At 42.1% G+C, this 21,362-nt stretch overlaps 2 protein-coding genes across 2 annotated transcripts in view; one reads left to right on the plus strand and one right to left on the minus strand.

The window, feature by feature from the left end:
• Positions 1 to 1,407: 1,407 nt before the first annotated feature.
• nfx1 (nuclear transcription factor, X-box binding 1) lies at positions 1,408 to 13,361 on the minus strand. Its single transcript, XM_073488369.1, has 23 exons — positions 13,110 to 13,361; positions 10,980 to 11,900; positions 9,742 to 9,903; positions 9,382 to 9,459; positions 9,125 to 9,230; positions 8,730 to 8,801; positions 8,448 to 8,587; positions 8,258 to 8,357; positions 7,951 to 8,168; positions 7,671 to 7,768; positions 7,528 to 7,558; positions 7,360 to 7,442; positions 6,928 to 7,036; positions 6,422 to 6,541; positions 6,176 to 6,255; positions 5,862 to 6,092; positions 5,336 to 5,409; positions 5,151 to 5,252; positions 4,692 to 4,829; positions 4,527 to 4,593; positions 2,560 to 2,705; positions 2,353 to 2,457; positions 1,408 to 2,280 (listed from the first exon to the last, which is right to left on the minus strand). The coding sequence occupies exons 1-23, from the start codon at positions 13,126 to 13,128 to the stop codon at positions 2,205 to 2,207; spliced, it is 3,276 nt and encodes a 1,091-aa protein (XP_073344470.1). The 5' UTR covers positions 13,129 to 13,361; the 3' UTR covers positions 1,408 to 2,204.
• Positions 13,362 to 15,222: 1,861 nt separating this feature from the next.
• asap1b (ArfGAP with SH3 domain, ankyrin repeat and PH domain 1b) overlaps positions 15,223 to 21,362 on the plus strand; it is a 62,070-nt gene continuing 55,930 nt past the window's right edge. Inside the window, exon 1 of the mRNA XM_073487898.1 lies at positions 15,223 to 15,927. Within this exon, the coding sequence (XP_073343999.1) occupies positions 15,802 to 15,927 (126 nt within the window). The 5' untranslated portion in view covers positions 15,223 to 15,801. The remainder of the gene's footprint in view (positions 15,928 to 21,362) is intronic.

Raw genomic sequence — 21,362 nt, forward strand, 5'->3', positions numbered from 1 at the left:
TAGCACTGGCCTGTGAGACGCCGAGCCGGGGATGGAGCCAGAGCCCAGGATTGGTGAAGCCTCGCTCGGGTAAAGGGGAGCAGGAGCGCAGGCGCGGTCTCTGCTGGAGAGTCGATATAATGAAAAATTACCCAGTGGCAGGGAGTGTCATCAAATTATCCTCATGAGCGGGGTTTTTTTTTTTTTTTTAAGGGAGGATTTAACAAAAGGAGTGTGAGGTGATGGCTACAGGTTAGCAGAAATGATAATAAATGGAGGAACAAAGACTCACTTTTTTAAGAAGCCTGAGTAAAAACCTGTTTACTACAGCGACACAGCAGCAGCAGCAGCGTCAGCTCCCTAACCACGCACATCTGTAGCTGGATGTGTAAGTTGTGCTAATAAACATTTTAATTCATAATTTACTGGACCATTAAAGGTGCACCGTGTAGTTTTTTGGGGAAGATGTTTTACTCAGATTGTTTTTTTTTTATGCCTAAACAAACTAAATAAACAAACTCTTTGTTCTCATGACTGAATAAACAAACTGATCTTAAAGGACAACACAGTTTCTGTGTATATGTGGCGGACCCTGCCACCTTTCTAGCCTCGAACAAGTGTTCTGGGAGCTTATTTTCCTCTGAGAACAGCTTGTTTCTTCAGTTATGGGAAAAATAGATATTTCTGAGTTTGCATTATTACCTCGTTAATACTGTAAATATTAACATTCTGAGTTTTAATTTCTTCTACAAAACCACATAGTGCCCCTTTAACAAGGACAATTGTTTTTTTTCCCAGATGGTGAAAAGTCTCAGTGGAAAAGGGGCTGCAAAGGATCTAACCCCAAAATATCTATTAACCAATGTTTATAATAATATAACCATTGTGTACAAAGACAGTTTGTATACTGTTTGTTTGTTTGCCAGTGCGGAAAATCAAATTTTGCCAGACAAAATGGAAACCCACAGCGAAACAAGCTCAATTAATATAAGCAAACTTAAAGGATAAGTTCACCCACAAATGATAATTCAGTCATTATCGACTTGTGATCTCGGGGCTTCTGAACACTTGATTTACGCTGGACGAGCTGTATGAATCCATTTTATTCAGTGTTTTTAAAGGCTGTTCTGCAAAATATGTGGATTTGATATGAACAAAACATTTTTCTTTCCTTTCACAGCATAAACAACTGTCTTTCAACCACAGCGGAGTGAAGGACTATTTCTTTATGATACATAGTTTAAGGGATGTAAAGACACTTATCAGTATCCACTCCATGGCGTACTTATGAACACATCCACTTCAAACGCATACTTGTCTTGAATGAGGCAACGAAGACACATAAAGGAAACTGGATGGCTTTATATTACGTCTCTTGGGATCGGAAGAAAAAACACACACTCAATGAAAACAGCAGAGCCAGAAATGTCTGTGTGTAGTGGACCGCTGCCAATGGTTTATTAAAATGGATATGTAAGGAGTGCTCTCAATGTATGTGAATACAAACTGCAAACAGGAAGTGTCGAGTCAGCGCAGGACAGTCGGTAATGAAGGTACATTTGAATCTAAGCTCTGAAACGGTCCAGTGTTATCCTCCATGTTTTAAGTGTCCCTGAACATAGACAAGTTCTGAAACTGGCCTCAAAACTCCTGTACCAAGGCAGAGCTTTCACAACATCTGGGTCAACGCCGTGTTTCAAACAAAGCTTTCTTTGCGCAGTGCAGCCCACTCCTACCCACCCGCCAACTCAATCAGCAGAGGTTTACTACTGAACCCTTTGGCTCAACACCAGCAGATAGAACAAAAGATATCCCACGGCTAAAAAACAAGACTTTTCTGGCACGGTGAGAGCTCAATCTGAAAGAAGCATCTACTGTTGAGATAGGAGCTTTTCTAAGGAAGAGCATTTTTTATTACGTTGGGTTCAAATGAGGCAGTGAAAACAATCGGGAGTTGTTTTTTTTAAATGATTCTGCTCGGGTTTAATATTTTAATTTAAGGAGAACACTCGACACTCATTCAAATCCTCCTCCTGAATATACCAAGCGTGGGTGTTCCCAGGAGGCAGTCACGTCTTTGAGACATTTCCAAACATACATTTTATTTGAATGGGAGCCAGAGGAATTCTTATTGATTCGATGAACATAAACGAGAAAGGTTATCAGGCGTCTTTGGCAGATGTAGACTGGTGTTCATGAGTAGATCCTGAGGGGTTTGTCTTTTTTTAGTCCTGGACATCAAAGTAGTCGATCACGGGCTCTTCTTTGACCATCTTGGACCAGGTGCTTCCACTGGCAGCCCTGAGGAGAGAATCAAGAAGAAAATGAGGCTTGATAATTTAATGTGATGTTTAACCACAGAAGAAGACTCACTTGCTGCTGTGCTGTTTGATGTGAGCGATGGGAGGAGGGGCCCTCGCAGACGTCTCTCGCTCTATCAGCGATGTCAGGGTTGAGTTGGGACAGGCCGACTTCCCCCTGCGAGTGAGAGCACATCGTCAAATCCAGAATCAACAATTAGATTTGTTTTGAAAGCACCCAGGCGGTGCGTGTATTCATGTATTTTACTGTTTGAATTACTTCTGGGCTGTGATGACCACGTTGCGTTTGGGCTCGCTGTCGTAGCTCACGCTCTCCACGCAGTAGACCTCGGCCAGGTCGTGGATGATCTTCCGGTGTTCTCTGTTCATGGGTGGGAAACAGTGGCTCCTCTTTGGCTGTTTTCCCTGCAGACATCAGCAAAGCATGTCCATTAGGGATGTATACTGAGAAAATCGTTATTGATGAGCTGGTGAGCCAGAAGTTAAAGAAGCTAATTGATAAATCGTTTAGTCTATAAACATGTGAAAAATGTCCTCTCGCAATTTCTCCGAGCCCAAAGTGACGTCTTATAATTGCGTGTATTGTCCAATCAACAGCCCAAAACTCAAAGATTAGAACTGGGATCTCTTGGGATCAACAAACCGATCAATTGACTGATTGTTGCAGCTCTACACTCAACTACATCTGAACTTTATTCTCTAATAAACTCGTAACCTACCAGGACCACTGAAATCACTGGATGCAACACACATCTGAGGGGTCTCAGGATATTTAAGAGGACAGAAAAATAAAAATCCGCGACAATATTTAAACTTGTGTTGAGCATTTCTCAGTTTTCTTGTTTGTTTTTGTACCCATACACAGGTGCAAATGCTGAAAACAAGCCTTTTAAATTACATTTTAGACTATAGAATAATGGCACGCTATCATGTTTGACTTTTTATAGTTATGTGCTGCTCATGGAGAAGTTGGGAAGACAGAAACTGACATAAAACTGGTCAATCTTCTTTGCCAGAAGCTAGTTACAAAGTATTTCAGCAAAAATTCTATTTAGTAAAACATTTAATAACCTTGGCTTTAGGAAAGTAGACATCCAAAAAAGAAGAGCAGAAAATGAAATCAGTCACGGCAGCACATTCAAGGGAGGAATTTATGATAAAACATTTTATAATTAGACTCTGAGGCAGAGAAGCTTTGCCGACATGATTTGCTGCTCCAAAAAGAGATTCTGGTGATAAACAATCCTTTACATCTAGCAAAGAAACAGAGGCAACAGTGACCTTGCCTCGCTCCTGATAGCTTCAATGCATCGAACAAAAAAAAAAAAAAGGAAAGAAAAAGAAAAACAGAAAATGAAGGCTGTTTTTCAAATTGTGCCATGAGGTACCTACTCATTTAGTCTGGCTTAGAAACAGTAACTAAAGAGGCTTCACCGACATGTCAGACATCTACAAGCGAGCACAGCTGGTTCCTCCTCGCAGGTCCACTGGAGGATTGACCGAGCTCAAAAATAGCTGAATATACAACAACTGGGTCAGTAAATAATTAGACATTAAATTCATACATCAATGTCACAGCTAGAGGTGGGCTGCCTGATCAGGAAGACATTGCTCTGTTTGCTAAATTGACAGAAGCTGTAATTAGCCAATGCAAGTTTTTAATAATAGAGGCAAACAGAGAAATGGTTTAAATACTGAGGGACGTTAGTACATCAAACATTTACATTAATCCGAATACAGAAGTCATGATTGTAACAGCTGCGTTTCAAGCAGCAAGAGGCAATTTATTGATAAAACAGACGTACTAGTTTTATTTCATCAATCATCTGTATTAAGATGAAACAGATAAGATTAAACTTTATTGATTTCACAGGGAGCAATGGGTCTTTAATGCATGGGTGTAATGTATGTGATATTTGACTGCTCAATAACATTCAGCTACTTATTGTTTTCATGCTGTCTGCTTTTTGCTGTTTGCTTTTAATATTTTATTCTATGAGCATTTCTATGCCTTCTTTAATTGTTTTCAAAAGCACTTTGGGATCATTTAGCCTAACTGGCAACTGAAATTTCCTTCATGTAAATGCGAAAATTAGTGAGATGCTTCTGTATTTAAATGTAAAGTTTATCAGTTATTCCTCAGAGCAGTGGGCTCCCGACATAGCCACCAGAGGGAGCACCACACCACAATCAGTCAGCTCAATCGATTCATTATGACTTCCTTACCTTATTAGCAAGCTCGACAAGATTCTTGATCTCTTCTTCCACCTCTGTCACAAATTTCAGGTCCTTTCTGAAAGAGAGACAAGGAATACAGAAGTTCATGGGTAGTTTTTAGTGTGTTGAACAAGCTGCGCAGACAGTATTAACCAAACTGTGCACAGGACAGACCTGGCATCCTCTTTGAGGCTGTCACTGTAAACAGAGGTGGAGCGGATGTTGAAGGGGTCAGCAGATGTGTCAATCTGCAACGCGTCCGCCAAACGCCTGTTTCTCTCCAGAGTAGCACACTCTTGGTCACATTCAAGCCTGAAAAAACAAGATAAAGTATATGGGCAGTTCTTATGTCACCTCTATTGTTGGAGCTTGCAGTGCTGAAATGATTGTTATGAAACGGATATTTCTGGTCCTGATGTAATCCATTAAATGCATCCTTCTGATTGATTTATTTAAATATTAATGCGCAAGCTAAAAGTCATCATTCACGGTGAACAGGAAATCCATTTCTATGCGGAAGAACATTTAAATAATGTTTCATTATTGATTTAAGGTACCCGCATCGTGCCAGGTCTCTCAAATCATTTTGTGTGAGTTTATTTCAACAGAAAAATCATTCGTTTCCTCCTTTACCTAGTCTGCTTCGCCTCCTTCTTAGTGAGCAGCGGGCCGATGTCCATGGAGTCGCCGAGCTGCATGTCAGACAGTTTGCTGGCCATGGCGATGGCTGCGTACCTGCAGAACAGAGATTGAAGGACGTTTCAACCACTACGTATTCAAAAATTCAAACAGCTGAAAACAGACAGAGTCAAACCGACCTCTGATATGAGCTGGTTGCCTCCGTGCAGACCACCGTTTCCTTTCTTCGACCACAATCACACTGTACAGAAACCTGTGGAAAGTATGAAAAATTAGACTCGGCAGACACCGTTTTTCTTTTTTGACAGTTTGATGCTGCTCATGTGATCAATCCCAGCAGCGGTGAAAGGCCTCATTGTTTAAGCTCTTGAGTTTGGAGGACTGCCACTGAAATGTTATTATTTCATCAAAGTTAGCTATTTTATGACACTATTACAGCAGATTTCATGAAATGCTGGGAGCCAATGTGCAGCAGGAATACACAGCTGGACTGTTAAACATAACCTTCAATAATGAGGCGATGTGACACATTTATTGACTAAAAACATTTTACATCAGAGTAATATATTATTAAATTAAGGAGAAATACTTGGTTGGATGGTGAATGAACTCCTCATGAATACACGCCTGGATGTAACAGTCTGCACAAACTCTGTAATCCGTATTTGAGCTTCTGGAGGTCCAGCTGCTCTCAGTGTGTCGTACCTTTGCAGTGCAGGTGGTGCGTGGGCAGCTGCTGCCTGGATGACAGGGAGCGGAGCACGGGTGGCCGCAGTCTGGACGAGGCAGCACGCAGGGCTGCTGGCAGCTGGCGTCTGCCAAACACTCGCCCCGGTGGCAGATCCGTCTGCAGCGGTGGTTTTCACATGGCAGTGTTTTGTTACATGTCAGGCCACAGGAAATGTCTTGCAGGTGACACGGGATGTTGCTGCGTTGCTGTGGGACAGAAGAAAAGAGCGTCACTTTTATCACAGGAAAAAAAAACAGAAGTTATGCAAATGCCAGCTCGGGGGAGTTACCTCGTGCTTTCCCATGCACCATTTCTGAGTGAGGTAGGTGCAGGGTGGACACTTCTCTTCACTGTGGCAGTTGTGAAACACTAAAGAGAGATAAACATTCCCATTGACAGCTTTTAAAGGTTAAATATAGAAATAGGCCATGCAGTAACAGAAGCTTTTTTTTTGCCTGTACTCTGGTGAAACATTTAGTGAATGTCGTATTTTTCACCTTTAACCGCGGTGTGAACATTTGCGGTTTTATCTCACCTGGGTGGTCACACTCGTGTCTTCTTGTACACATGTTTTTGCACTCTGGTGGCTTCGTGCCGCAGGCAATGGGCGGGTACAAGACGGTGAGTCCACAGTGACATGTCAGCTCGTCGAAACCTGAAGACAGAGGGAATCAAGAAGCCACAAAGTCAGGGCTGACCTGAATGTTTCAACACGTCTACCGTTTCCATGGTAATGGATGTCTAAATCTGTATTTTAATGATTCTGGGTTTTTTTTGAAGAGGAGAAAAAGAAGCAAAAGACTGATTGGGAGCCACATGGCATTCCTCTCTGGTGTCAATAGACTAAAAAAACTTGCACTGAAGCTTTGAAGCCCTAAAAATGGCATTCAGAACAGCCCTACACAACAGATATGAGCCGACATGAAAACCGAAACATTTTAGTGTTTTTAAATGGCAGAATAACTACTGTATGTGGAACTTCTGAGACATGGCTCATAAGTAAAGCCCTGTTGGACTGATAAAAATGTCTGCAGGACTCACTGGACTGCCAGCAGGGCTCACAGTTTCCACGGTGACAAGTCTCCTGGCAGCGGTGGAGGCCACAGTTGAGCTTGTAGCCGCAGATCAGGAGGCACTTGTGCTCCACGATCTGGACGGACAGACAGAAACCAGTGACACCAACTCCTCTAGTCTACATCTGTCCCTCTGACCAAATGTATACTATTTTGACAGACAGATTGCTCAAAGTACATACACATTATCTGGCTAGTAAATAGCTTTATTAGTGCAACATTCCTGCATTTGGGACTTTTTAAACTTTTATAAAATTATGCTTAAAATGCTAAATGCCATTTGACTGTGCATTTTGACTGTCCCCAGTTTTATTCAAGTGCTTGAAGTATTCAAGTGCTAGTACAAGTACTAAGTAGTGTTCGGAGGGTATAAACACTGACATAATGACTGAATACTCACCACACAACACAGCTCGCCACACTTGTGTCTGCCGCAGGAGCGTTTCTTGTTGCAGCGCTTCTCACAAGTGAACACGAGCTCCTCTGGAACAGAAAGTGAGGTGTTAAATACAGAAAAAGCAGGTAGGCAAGGCTCTTACATTTGTTTAATTTCATTTAAAAATCGTACCCTCTTTTTGGATCGTAGCACATGGGACCTCCTGAAAAACAAAAGGTCTGTTTTAACTCTTTGGTATGATGAATAAAGCCTAACAAATGAGAGCAGCACTATCATATCAGACAAACATCTGCTGGTGCTTAAGCCTGCTCCACCTTTGTCTTGCAGCCACATCTGCATCTGACAGTGGAGGTCAGGGAGCAGGGCCCGCAGCTGCCCTCATGGCACAGCTTCTCACACAGATGGATGGTGTCTGAAATAACACAAGTTCATTCATTCAGTCCTGACGAACTGGAAGAAGCTCAACATAATGTACATCCTGTCTGAACACAAAATATGAACAGTTTCATTGTCTCAGAATTCTGGTCTGAGTCGGAGCATGTTGACAATACGGTAGTTCTCTTTTGGAAGACACACTTTGTCTCTCTTCCTTACCGCTGGATCCACAGGCCAGAGGTTTGTTGCATGTCTTCCCACAGGAGGGGATGGGATCGGAGCAGCTCCGTCTTTCATCATAGCCGAGTTCCAGGAGTTTGGTCAGCGGCGTCTGACTGCAGGGACACGTCTTCACCAGGCTCGGGGAGCGAGGGCACTGCTGGCACCGGCCGCGGTGGCACACCTGCTGGCACCGGTGAGCTTCACAGTTTAACATCCTGATAGACGAGAGTTAGCGTCAGGCTGTGGTGGGAACTGTCAGACTGAAATAAGAGCTTTATTGTGAGTAGATCATGGACGGACTTACAGTCCACATGTTTTTTCGCAGGAGAAGTGTCCCGAACCATCAAATCCTTCCTTATCTGTGCCGCACAGGACTTCACGAGTGGTAACGCCACAGTAGCACACTGAGGAAAATAAAAATAGGCAAAGTTATAATCAGCTAAAGACACATTTCTATCTGTTAGAACATTGTACAGAGCCATGCTGAGACTCACCCTGCTGAACATGCAGCTGGCAGGGTTGACAAGCCCCACTGTGGCACACCTGGGCGCAGGTGTGGTCAGCACAGTTGAGTATGGCACCACACACCTTATCACACTGCAGCACTGTTCCCTGACCACAGCGCATCGGTTGACTGCAAATATATGGTTCAATCATTACTATGGTGTTATAACCTCAGACAGAGGATGAAAACTAATCAATTAATCATTGTTTCCTCGATAAATACAGAGTGTACAGAGATAGACAGAAGCAAATATGATTCAAATGCAGAGTACCTGGTCTTCCCACAGATACAGGATTTTGTTACAAAGGCAGGACATTGAGGACAAGGTCCAGGGTGACACAAGCTGAAGGGAGACAGAAAATACTGTTTAACAGGGTTCTAAAATATTGGATTCATGACATAGATATGTGAGAGATATGTGAAAAATCAAAAATCAAAAAGGTCCCCAACAGATTTATTTTATTTGTCATTTAATTGGTGGACTTCAAATCTCCCCTACGATACAATCACAGATTTTTTAAATGTCTCACTCCTCGTCACTCATTGATAATAATCAGCAACTACCTTCACAGCGTTACATCCCGACCCAACACACTGTTCCCCTCAAAATAACAAAAGAAAGACATACAACACAATTCTGTTCCACTGTGACTGTTTAAGGCTCACATGTTACAGGGGTGGTTGCAGTCCACTCCGCTCCTTTTCTTCCCACACATGTTACCACAGCTGTGGGGAATCTCACTGCGCTGCCACTCTGGGTTCGTCACTTTACCTGCCAATCACATGTGGGAGTAAAGAAGAATGAGGAGTTTCTTTTGCCCACTTTCAATGACAGACACAATGGGTTGAAAGATTTTTTAATCAGAAGAAATTATACATTGAAATTATTCATGTATTTAACTGCATGAATGACAGTCACTCACCACAGAAGCAGGTGTAGGAAGTCGGCTCTTTTAGTGCAACATTCTGGCAGGCCGGACAACGCCAACCTTCAGCTGAATCTGAAAAACAGCTTTGTTTTAGTATCAACACATTATTTTTTTGATATAAAAGAGAACAGCAGATATTTCCACTGGCCCCAAACTGCAATGCAACACAATATCCTGTTGATGCAGCAGGAACCTCAAAGCCTGAGAGCTGTGTTTTGTTTTTCTGTAGTGGGGCTACGGTGACTAGGTATTGTCCATCTGCACAACAGTATTATGCATTACAGTGGTCCTGTTGTTTTGTACCGAGTGGAGTGGAGAGGGGCTTAGTGCTGCTAATAATAAACATCCAAATACCGTCTGCCTGAGAGGCCGGGGATCGGGCCCATTTCTTGATGCAGTTCAGGTGGAAGACGTGGTAGCAGCTCTGGCAGCTCCACACCGGGGCCATGAGCCGGATGACATCGCAGCAGACCATGCACTCATACTTCTCCTCAGACAGCTGCTCAATCAGACATCCTGTGGAGCGACGAGGTTCAGAAGACAAATAACCCACAATTTACTTCTTAATACAAACGAACCCTGAGGCAGCTCCATCAAAGACCAATGAGCTGCTAAATTACAGGGTAGTGAGTACGGAATGAAGCACAGAAAGAACAAACTATACGTGACTTTGTCAACCAGTGTTACAGAAGTGTCTTAACTTAGAAGATACTTTTGAGGAAGTGGTCAATTACTCAAGGTGTCATATTTGTAAAGCTCCCAGGCAAATTTAATTTTGGATCATGAGTAAGTTAGGTAGCTGTACACCTGCCAAATAAAGGGAGATTTCTACAGTGGCTGGTAGATTCATCTCGGCGTCAAACAGTGAAAGAAATTGGCAGGGTTCAAACAACCTTTTAAAGAAAATTGAAGCATTTTTCAGGCACTTCCAAGGTTCCTAAATGAAACTTTTCCAGACACTCGAGGCCTTTATCATTACCTCTACATTGTAATAAACACAACTGCGAAAAATAAAGTTTACAGAATTCTTTCAGACCCACAGCGATCAATGGACATTGTCACTTATTCTGACACCATGAGACAACAATTTTGATGACAGGATCGATTCATTTCAAATATTAAAGGATTTTTTGATTATGACTAATTATGTGGATCAAGCACCAAAGTACAAGTAAAACTTTCCCAAACTTCCAAGACTTGAATCTGTGATTTTTTTCTAGCTATGACTGCTTCTTCGAACTGCAGCGATTCACTGATGACTTGACAACTTTTAAATTAATTAGGAGCTATTTTGACGATTGATTAATCAGCTTGAAGAAAGAAAAAAGTAAAATATCTCTGATTCTAGCTTCTTAAATGTGAGTATTTTCTGTTTTCTTTACTCCTCCATGAGAGTTAACTAAATATCTTTGAGTTGTGACCTAAACTGATACTTGAGAATGTTATCTTGGGCTTTGGGAAACACCGATTGACTTTTTTCACCATTTTCTTACATTTCATAGATCAAACTAATCAACACATCCAGAAAAGAATCAACAGATTTTTCAACAATGAAGATAAACTTTAGGTGCAGCCCTACTCTTTGGTCTAACCTGTCTGTGTCTCCTTGCTCTCTGGTATCTTGTCCCAGTTCCTCTGGCCCGGACGGTGGTTTTGGTGGTGTGTTCTTCTCCCCCCTCTGGTCTGGAGGGGTGCATTTCGTCCTGAGCCACGTCCAGCTTTACTGGCAGCAAGATCCTGAGATGATCTGTAGTGACCAGAGTCATCTTGGACACTGGCCCTCCTCTCTGAGCCCGTTTCATCTTGAGTTGGTGGTTTTGGCGGTTTGATTGGTCCCGTCCGTCGCTTTGCCTCAGTGCGTTTCCTCTGATGATCATCATGTTGAAAGTCCGGAGCCGTCCTGCTCCTCTGAGTTCTGTCACTGACGTCTGAAGGTTGGGTTTCTACTTTAGTGTCATTTGCCCTCTGACCTCCTGCTGTTGGGTTGTTCTCCTTTGAGTGATTACCCCTTTCATTTTGATGTCCTCTCCTCTGCTCCTGGCTAAACCTCCGGGGTTTTTTAGGCCGGGCGTCCTGGTCTTCACTGCTTTGTTCCAAATTCCTGCCTGAATCTTCTCTTCTCCAGTTGGGTCCATCAGGTCCATCCATGAGAGGTGCCCCTGAGTGATAGGCACCGGCACCTCTGTTGTCACCTCCAGGTCTTTGCCGCCAGGAGCTGGAGCCACCAAAATCCCCATTTACACTTCTATTCCCTTCTCTCCTCCCTCTACCTCTGCCGCGCCTTCTGGCTCCATCCTCTTCTTGGTAGGGAGGATGTTGACGTAGTGCATAATTTGAATTATCGTGGCTGAATGGGGGTTTGAAGCCCTGATGAAAGTGTCCATATTGTTCAGAAGGATCATAACTGTTACTACTCAGGTTTCTGTCATTGTTGTGTCTGGGCCGGCCTCTTCTAGGTTTGTGCTGATACGGTTTTTGATGTGACGCCCCATCTGGATTGAGGTCAGGTGGGTCTGCAAACAGAGAAGTGACAATGTTATAATAAAAGCCTGAAGCTGTGTGAATACAATTACAGTAAATTTTTTGATGAAAAAAGAAGAAAGAAAATATGAAAGAAAATACATCCGTGCACATTATGCACCAAATGGTTTATTCTGTCTACTCATATTCTGCCTTATTTTGTGTGTTTTGTCTCAACTTATGATATAAAACAGCAATATTAAATTGTCTTCATATCCTATTATAAACAGAGGCACATTTGATCTAAATGTAGGTTCAATAAGTAGACTACACCCTTTAGAGCACAATGTCCACTGCAGTGGAAATCTACAAAAGTCCTTTAAAATAACATATAGTGGGGGAAAAAACAAAAAACAAAAAAACAGGTATTGGTATGGTTTGTCACTTGTTTAATAATCAGGAAAAATGTTTTTGAAAATGTCTTACTTTGTAATTTAATCATCAATGCATGAAAGGGATATTTAGGAGAAAGAATGACAACAACAACAATGACTCAGTCATTTCCATCAAAAATTAACTTGTCAATTATGTCTTACTTTTATTAGTCTATGTCAAATATAATAACCGATCAAAAGCTTGTTGTTTTGATTAGGCTTTTTAAATGACTAAAATTATCATCAACTATCAAAGTTTTAATCTGCATATCACTATAATTAAATTTTCTACTACTGCTTTAAAATAAATGTACAATATACTGTAAAAAGAAGTTTTACTATAGCTTTTAGGGTAGCTAGTTAGCTTCTGCACAATTACATTTCAGATTTCAGATCTTGGAGCTACTGAACGCACATACTGGTGCTGCTATAAGCTAACAAGCTCACATTTTTTTTAATTGGCTCCTGTATTTTATAACAGGTGAAGCAAAGATCATCGTCACTTGTTGTCAGGTCATCTGAGAATGGCCTGCTCACACTGACATGCTAACATTTACAACCCTAAGCGAGCTAAACGTGACTGCACGGATCAAGAATCAGCTCGCTGTGGTTAGCTGAAAGTTTATCTCAGCTAACGTTAGCTTGGTTAGATGACTTGCTAACTTACCACATAAGCTAAACAGACGTTAGCGAGCACGTTTGAGTGGACAGCCTAGCTTTACAGACAAATTCAGTAACATTTTGTTCGTGAGAGCTTCTCTTTATACCCAGACACAACATCACTGAGTGGATAAATTATTTACAGGCTGTAACTGTTAGTTAACTTACCTGCGTTACCCTCGGCCATTCAGTGGGAACTCTGGTTGTTGTTTCGCCACAAGTTTGAGGACAACAGGCTGTTTTGGGAGAGATGACAAGCGTATCCAGGTACTCGGCGAGGATATCTACTTTTCCACCTGTGTTCTGGCTGCTTAACCTGGAGCGAACTCCCTTTAAAGCGTCAACTATCTCCCCCTATCACTCACCTTAGCGGCACTAGCTTCACGCTAACACGGGCTACGCTAAACCAGCGAGAGTACACCAACCGGAACTTCCGGGAAGCATTTTCAAAATAAAACGCGAATAATGACATGTCATTTGAATTAAAGAGATTTAACCCACCAGAAAATACTTCTTCTCTCACAGATGGTAAGATTACAGTTTTAAAAATATAGTCTGGACCATGGATGAACCAAACTAACAGGTGTAAGTATTAGTCATTTGCTGAGAACATCCTTCAACATTAAAAGACATTTAAATGAAGATATTACTCAAAACTGGCCACAAGGTGGCGCTCCATGTTTGGATTAGTGCATGAGGGGCCACAGAAGCTTCTCTGGATGATAAAAGAAGGGAAATATTCCTTTATTCCTCCTATCTGTGCAACATACATTATGATTTTGCATATGTTTATGCACCTTTCTATGATAACAGCATAAAAAAATGACCTAAGAAGTTGTAGATAATGTCAGACAGATGTGAAATTGGTTTTAAAAATGTAAAGGTATAATGTTACATTGTGGACAACCCCCAGTGTTTTTATATTATACACATTGTATTACATGTGCATTACATATTCTTGATGTGTGGCTGTCTGGCCGCAAACCTGATTCTCTCTGGGAGTATGACATTTTGAATAGATTGAACTGTATTTATTTAAGTGGTCTATTAGCTTAACCATACACATTTCCTCAGAGCCGGAAATATGAGAACCTGTTATCCCAGAAATCTTATTAAAACCCAAATTACACTACTCAAAATGAGTTAGGCATATTGGGATATTTTAGTGTTTCACTTGAGTGTTTATTCTGTGACAGATCCGAATGTTTATTTTGTGTTTTGTGAATATTTTTGGTGCTCAAAAAACATTCAATTTGACTTGTATTGCATATCCATATACATGTGTTGTGTATATTCAGTCTCTATACAATGATAGACCTTGCAAGCTCAAAATGTTCCTTTTTCTCATCCAGTTTTCAGTAAGCCAATTGAAAAAAGGTCAACATTTTATTTCCCAAAGTGACAGTCAGATGTACCAAAGTGAAATAAACCCATCTGACAGTAGGGGACACTCGTGCAAACTCACAACAACCAACTGTGCTGTTTTATCAGCCCATGTCCATGTTAGCCTAGGAAAATGAATGTAATGACCAGCAACAGATTCCAGATCACGCATGCGCAGAGTGGCTCCTCAGCCCCGTCAACCAGGCGGAGGTGGGTGGGAGGGAGATGCGTCAAGTTCAACAAAATACCGGAAGACGGATTATTCTGTTTTCAAAATAAAATAGTAAAACGCTAGAACAACTGAAGCGCATTATAACAATTGGTTTTCGGATAACCAGAAGCTCTATTTAGATTTGTTTTACTTCAAATAGAGCCCCAGAAATGATGTATAGCTGTTTTACTACTATTAATTTACAGTTCATACATGCATTCTTTCAAAATGCATGCAATGTATGAGTGCATTTCACCTTCCTGCCGAGACAGGCAGCGCAATGTCTCATCTTTTGGTGCCTCTGTGCATCGGTCTCTAATGCTTAATTGTCCTTTATTTTGTGGAGTCATGTGGTTCACTCAAGTTTTAAGAGTGAGGAATGTGAGAAAAGGTGGCAGCTATTGAAACTGATGTAACATATGAGTCTGCAAAAATGATAAGGCCACAATTTCGAATAAAATATTGAGACTTTCATGACTTTTTTCTAACTTATTTTTCCTGTATCACATCAATATGAGCGTTCATCTTTTACTCTTAACAACAACAACAAAAAAAGTCACAACCGGGGTTTTATTTTGACAATCGTGACCGGAAGTCACGTCTTCCCTCCCATCTAGCCTGACGCTGCCCGTGAGGAGCTCGAGCGCGGCCGAGCAGGAGAGAGTGGCAGTGAACGTGTCTGCGGCGGCGTTTAGCGTTAAAAAACACAAACTACGGCCGAAGACGAGAGGACCGAGCCCCGCTGCGCTTCGAGACGACCTCGGCAGACCGCGGACTATGATACATTTCAGACAGAGGCTGGTAACGGCGCGCTGTTTTGACGACAAGCGGGTTATTGAACATCTGTAGAGCAAAATGAGGGCATCCGCTATTCTTTACGGTGGTTTTTCCTCCGAGGTTTAGTCAGACGCAGAGTGACACTATTTATAAATGCGTCGCTTTTAGACATCCTCCGAAGGAATAGACACACCGAGGGGACACAGCCTGCAGAAATTTAGTTAATTCCCTCCTCCCGTGGCCCCTGGGGAACAGTGAAGTCATTTGAGAAGTCACCGGAGAAGAAGACACGTCTTAATCATCTCGATAGTTTTTTTTTTTTTTTTTTACAGTTTTGCGTGGAGATAGAGAAAAAAAAATAACGGCTTTCCCTTCCATCCGCTTGCACCAGACTCCCCCTGCTTTCTCGCTGTTTTTTAGTTCTTACATGGTTTTGTGTTTCTGAGCATTCATCGCCAACCCTCCCGTGGGCATTTTCCCCGTCAAAGGATGCCGGATCAAATATCGGTGTCCGAGTTTCTCTCGGAGACAACAGAGGATTACAATTCCCCGACAACATCCAGCTTCACCACCCGACTGCAGAGCTGCAGGAACACAGTGAATGTGTTGGAGGAGGTAAGGCCACTGTGTCAGCCTGGACGGATGGATGGATGGACGGATGGACGGATGGATGAGATGCCTAATTAAACATCACAGCCAAAGAGACTTGGTTGCATTGATATAAATGAAAATACAACAGGTTTAAAGGTGGAATGCAGTTTATTTACAGTCAAAAAAATACATGGTGATATTTGCCTGCATTTCCATACCATAAGAGGCCAAAATGCATAATTATGTTGCCACAGAAAACAAAATAATTGCACTTGTTGAGCGTGAAAGTGCATTTTTTGATGTTTGCCTGATGCAAAAAAAAAAAAATGCACATTTCTCCACACACACACACACACACACACACACACACACACACACACACACACACTTGATGCAGAGCTGCTGTGTGTGTAGGTGACCTCTCTTCTTGTGTGTTTGTGAATCTGCTGCTCTTTCATGCCAGATATGTAGAGTAATAATAGAGGAGGGGGTGGATGGCTGTGGTGGAGAGAGTATAGGGTATAGGAGGATGTGCACTCAGGCCTGCAGCTCTCTGTGTTCACTATTACATAACTCGCAGCTTCAGAGCATGCTGCCAGGCTGTAGCAGTGTGTGTGTGTGTGTGTGTGTGTGTGACGGAGAGAGAAAGACCTTCTCTAGTCACTGGCAGTCAGATCTGGATTTAACTGTTCGAGGATTAAAGAGATTCCCCGCTCTCACAGAGGCCAGATTGCGTTTAAAAAATGATGGGTTATAACGCAGAAGTGAAATACTGCACCCAAAGTCGCACTCTGCGACGCTGTGTCACCTTCGATCATGTAGTGGGCAGTGTAATAAGGCCAGGCAGGTGGGTTGTTATGTGTGTGTGTGTGTGTGTGCGTGTGTTTCCCACCTCCCCGCCCCCACCATCGCTCTCCACTGGCATCCTTTCTGCAATGATTAAATGGAGCATCAAACCAGGGGAGCACCGCTCACCTTCGCTTGCTGCCCGTTAATGCCAAAACGTGACCTCATTTCCCACTTTGAAACACATTTAGCTGCAGACATGAATGACTTCGGGCTCACAGTATTTAGAGTAATCTGTCATGTAAAGCTGCGCTGCGTTAAAGCGACTATATGGGGGTTTATTTGTTATAAATCACTTGTAAACATCTAGATGAGCAAGATGGCCTCGTCCTCTCCCATCCATCACCTCTGGCTTCAATCCTTTACAAGCTTATTATAACACGACAATAGAAAATCTACCAAAACAGAGCCAGCGCCGTGTTTACTCCTAACCCCGGAGCCCAGTTCGTGTCTGCTGACTGTAACAAGGAAAAGGCTCGCATCATGAATCACCTCTCTGGCTCTGTGCCTCTGAACCGAAAGAGACTGCAGCAGCACAAACGAAAAACATCTGTTAGAGAGGGCCGCCATGTGCGCTGGGCTTCAGTAGCCGCTCTGGAATTTTTTTGCAGCGATCACATGACAAGGAAGACCATTATGCTGGTACCAAAGAGCCAGCAACACATGCTCTTCGCTGTTTAAACAAAGGCGAGATGCCCTCAGCGAGGATAAGTCAGCCTGTTACTCAAACTGGGATACACCCATCAGATGCAAACTGCCAGCCTTAAAGCCTTGAATGCTGCTAGATTAGTGTCTGTTTTATAAAATTATCTACTCTGTTTGATCCCTGCGCAGGCATGTAAGGACTCACTTGCATCATACAGCCAGCAGAGCTGCCTCCGCCGCCGCAGTGAAGTAAAACTGCCTTCGGCGTCTTTTTGCCTGAAGAGGAGTTTGTTAAAAATGTTTCTGCTGAGCTCCTCAAACTTAAAGCATTCATCCCTCTTTTTTTTCTCTCCTCCAAGTCATTTCCTCGGTATGTTGACAAGGTAAATTATGCAAAGGTACGGCTTGAATATTTAATGCTGTAACTTGAGGGGGTGAGTTGACCCACAGGAGAGTAGTCATTCTCTGAGTCATGTGGAGGTGCAAAGAAAGGAAAGAACAGAGAAGATGTAGCGGCATCGTATCGTCTTAATTCAGCACCCAACATCAATTATTGATCGGCGCTTAATGACACAAAAGTATTCATGACTCACCAGCAGCCTCCACCCTGTTACTTTTCTCTCCCTGTGGTCGCAGCAGAGCGCACGAAGATGTTGACTGTTTACTCACGTATCCGTGGAGTAATACCAAAAACAATGAGTAGCGAGATGGAGAGATAAAAGCTTAAAAATAACCCTTGTGGCTCCTTGTGCTCTGGACTTTTTGAGACCAAGATGGGGGCATTGTGTTTGAGTGTGTGTGTGTGTGGGTGGCAGACCGGAAGCGGGTCGGTGCGTCTGGGTTTTATTTTAGTGTCATCTTGGGTGCTGAGCAGTCATCATTGTGGTGTTTATTCACGGCTGTTCCCAGAAGGCAGTGTTGGATTTTCTGTTGGTGAGGTTGGACTAATTATCTTTTGTTCATGCAGATTCCAGAGACTGTAGCTGCAAATAACCAGCAGGGCTCCAGACTAACCCATTGCACTGGGGGCCCCTAACTTTTTCATTTCGGTGCACTCAATAATACATTTAACTTCTCAGCACATTCTGTAAATGAGAGTTAACAGGAATAAAAGTGCAAATGTGTGTGTGTAGTAAAATGTGTAGTAGCGCTTGACAGATTTTTGGCTGCATGTGCACTCTGGAGCACTGATAAGCATTTTCAATATTGATAATAGTCAAACATAACAGTTAATAGTACCCTGGAACACAAACTTAGAAGTCATTATCCAAGAAAAGCAATAAAATCTTTGGAGTTTGGAAACTGTCCCCCAAAAATACTCGGTGTTTTTGATCTGCTAGCTTTCTTTCGATTGGCTACTCATTGCAGCTCTAACAGCTACCAACAATATCGCCATAGAGTTTTTTATTTTGGTGAGTTTTTTGGCCTTTTTATGGCTTTATTGACAGGACAGCTTGAGAGATGACAGGAAATGGGATGAGAGAGAGGGGGGTTGACATGCAGCAAATGGCCGCAGGTTGGACTCAAACCCTGGGCCGTACATGATTTCTCGTAACATAGTTGGAAGATTCCCATTTGAACAATTTGGGTTTTACGACCCTTATTTCCATGAGTGCCACCTGTGGGACAAACTATTAAGCACCACGATACTGATGAAATATTAAACATGGGAATATTTATATGTTTTAAAAGTGTAGTTTGTGACATCCTAGACTGTTTTTTATTGATTTGTGTCTTCAAGACTGGGCCACGAGCATGTCTCTGTGTCCCTCTATTGTCTCTGTATTCTCGGCAAACAACTAACAATTATCCTCAATGCCAAAATTGCCAAAACAATCGACTATTATTATTTATCCTTAGTTTATTCTTATTTTGGCAGCAGTGGAGATGGTTGATGATGGCAACTGCTGCCTTCTTCTGTTGATTCTGGAAATACACCAACAATGGTATACAAGTTATATCACCTGCTATGAACTTCCTATATTACAAACAATATTACAGATTGTTTTATGCTTTATATTTGCCACCGCAAGAGTGTTTTTTTGGCTGCAAGTAGAAATTTTGGGATCTTGTTTTTCTTGGAGAATGTCACAACGGGCTTAACAACAATAAATTAGAGCTACAACAATTGGTTTTAACATTTATGAGTCAATAGATAGAGAATGAATGGCCGACTATCATCACAATCTAATTATTTAAGCAAAACGATTAATCACTGTCTGTTTGCAGACTCTTCAATATGATGTTTTACTGCTTTTCTGTGTTCTTTGTGTATCGTTTTTTGTATCGGTTTTGAACTGTTGTTCAGACTCTTATACTAATACACTTCACCATTATTCAGCAGCTGATTAATTACCTCCACCAAAGAGGTTATGTTTTCACCCATGTGTGTTTGTTGGTTGGTTGGTTTGTCAGCAGGATTAAACAAAAACTACTGAACGGATTTCCATTAAACTTGGATTGAGGATGGGACTCATTAACTTTTGCTGCAGATCCGGACAAATAAGGGACAGATCCAGGAATCTTTTCTCACTTTCTTTACAGTTCATCTTTAATTTCTCAGGGAATAATGCGTGGATCGCAATGAAAAAATCAGGCGTATCTAGGTGGCTTGTATCCATGAGTGAGTTCAAAAGGGAGCTGTTGGGCCTTGGCGGAGGTGTGCGCTCCACTGAGCACCACTCTTGTTGATCATGGGAACAATATCGTTGTTTGCAATGTCTTTAAAAACTCAAATGATTTTAAAATAGGCATACGAGAGCCTCAATGGGATTTTCTCCTTCTCCCTGCAGACTCAAACAAATATGTCCAATATATCAGCAATTCATCTCTAATTTGTTCGACACAAACAACAGCCTATCAGATAAAAGTCCCAAAAACCAAAGAGGAGCAAACACAATAACTCAACCAGCAGCCGCAGCAGCACAGAACAGAACAGCAAATCTGACATTTGCTTGAAAGAAAATGTCAGAGGTTATTTATCTAAGACTCCTGCTTTCTCTCATTTTCTCTTTTTATAAGTTAAAATTAGCAGCGGCAGGCACTTGTTATTCCCCCGTGGGGCATGTATTGTCTCCCTCTCTACCCCACAGATGGCACTTTGCGTCATTGGGTTTGCTTTCCTAAACCGCAGAGAGGCATAGCAGCGAAACAAGGGAAACCCTCACTGCATTGGCATTCCTTTGAGCATGCCTCTCACACCACATCACATGGGCTGGAGCAGAAAAATGTTGACTTTTCACAGTCATTCTATTCAAGCATGGCTGGGCCTGACCTAATAGGCAGCGGCCCTTTATATTTTTGATTTTATATAAGAGCCTTTTCAGTCGCAGCATTTTAAGCTAGAGACACTTTAGAAAGTTTGATGGTATCCTGTATTCGGAAAGAAAAAACCTGAATGAGGAGTTTAATTCCAAACCACTGCGTATTTATACCGAGAGTCATCGCCTTAAGTCGTCATAGAGTGATTTTGAGATTGCAAAAGATCCCATAACTGCTGCCAAGAAAGGAATTAACATTCCTGCAATTCTTTTACAAGCTCAAGAGTTTATTTATGTCAAATTATATGGGTTAGCGTCACTCCTATCACATGCTGGATGTCTCATTTTGGAAGAAACTCATCTGAAAGGAGATTTTGAGTACTAGTGACGCAGTAGAGAGAGATAATGGGCTGCAAAAGCCAGAAAATGACCAAGAAAAATTGTGTACAACACAACCTGAAGCTGATGGAAAAAATGCTGGTTTTTAAAAAACAAAAAAACAGTTTTCAGAAATCAGTGTCATGTTGGTACACAGTCGGCCCAAATCCTCATTATTTCCAGTCAGTCACTCTTTCATTCACCCGCTCCGACAATAGAGACAGCTAAATTAACACCGAGCCAGCAACTACACTGAGGCCTTCAATTAACCTACCGATTTTCTTTGCGAATTAGCTGAGTAGTTTTTTTGTCTGTAAATTATCAGGATGC

The sequence above is a fragment of the Pagrus major genome, chromosome 19, assembly GCF_040436345.1.
Source record: "Pagrus major chromosome 19, Pma_NU_1.0".
Classification (NCBI taxonomy): Eukaryota; Metazoa; Chordata; class Actinopteri; order Spariformes; family Sparidae; genus Pagrus; species Pagrus major.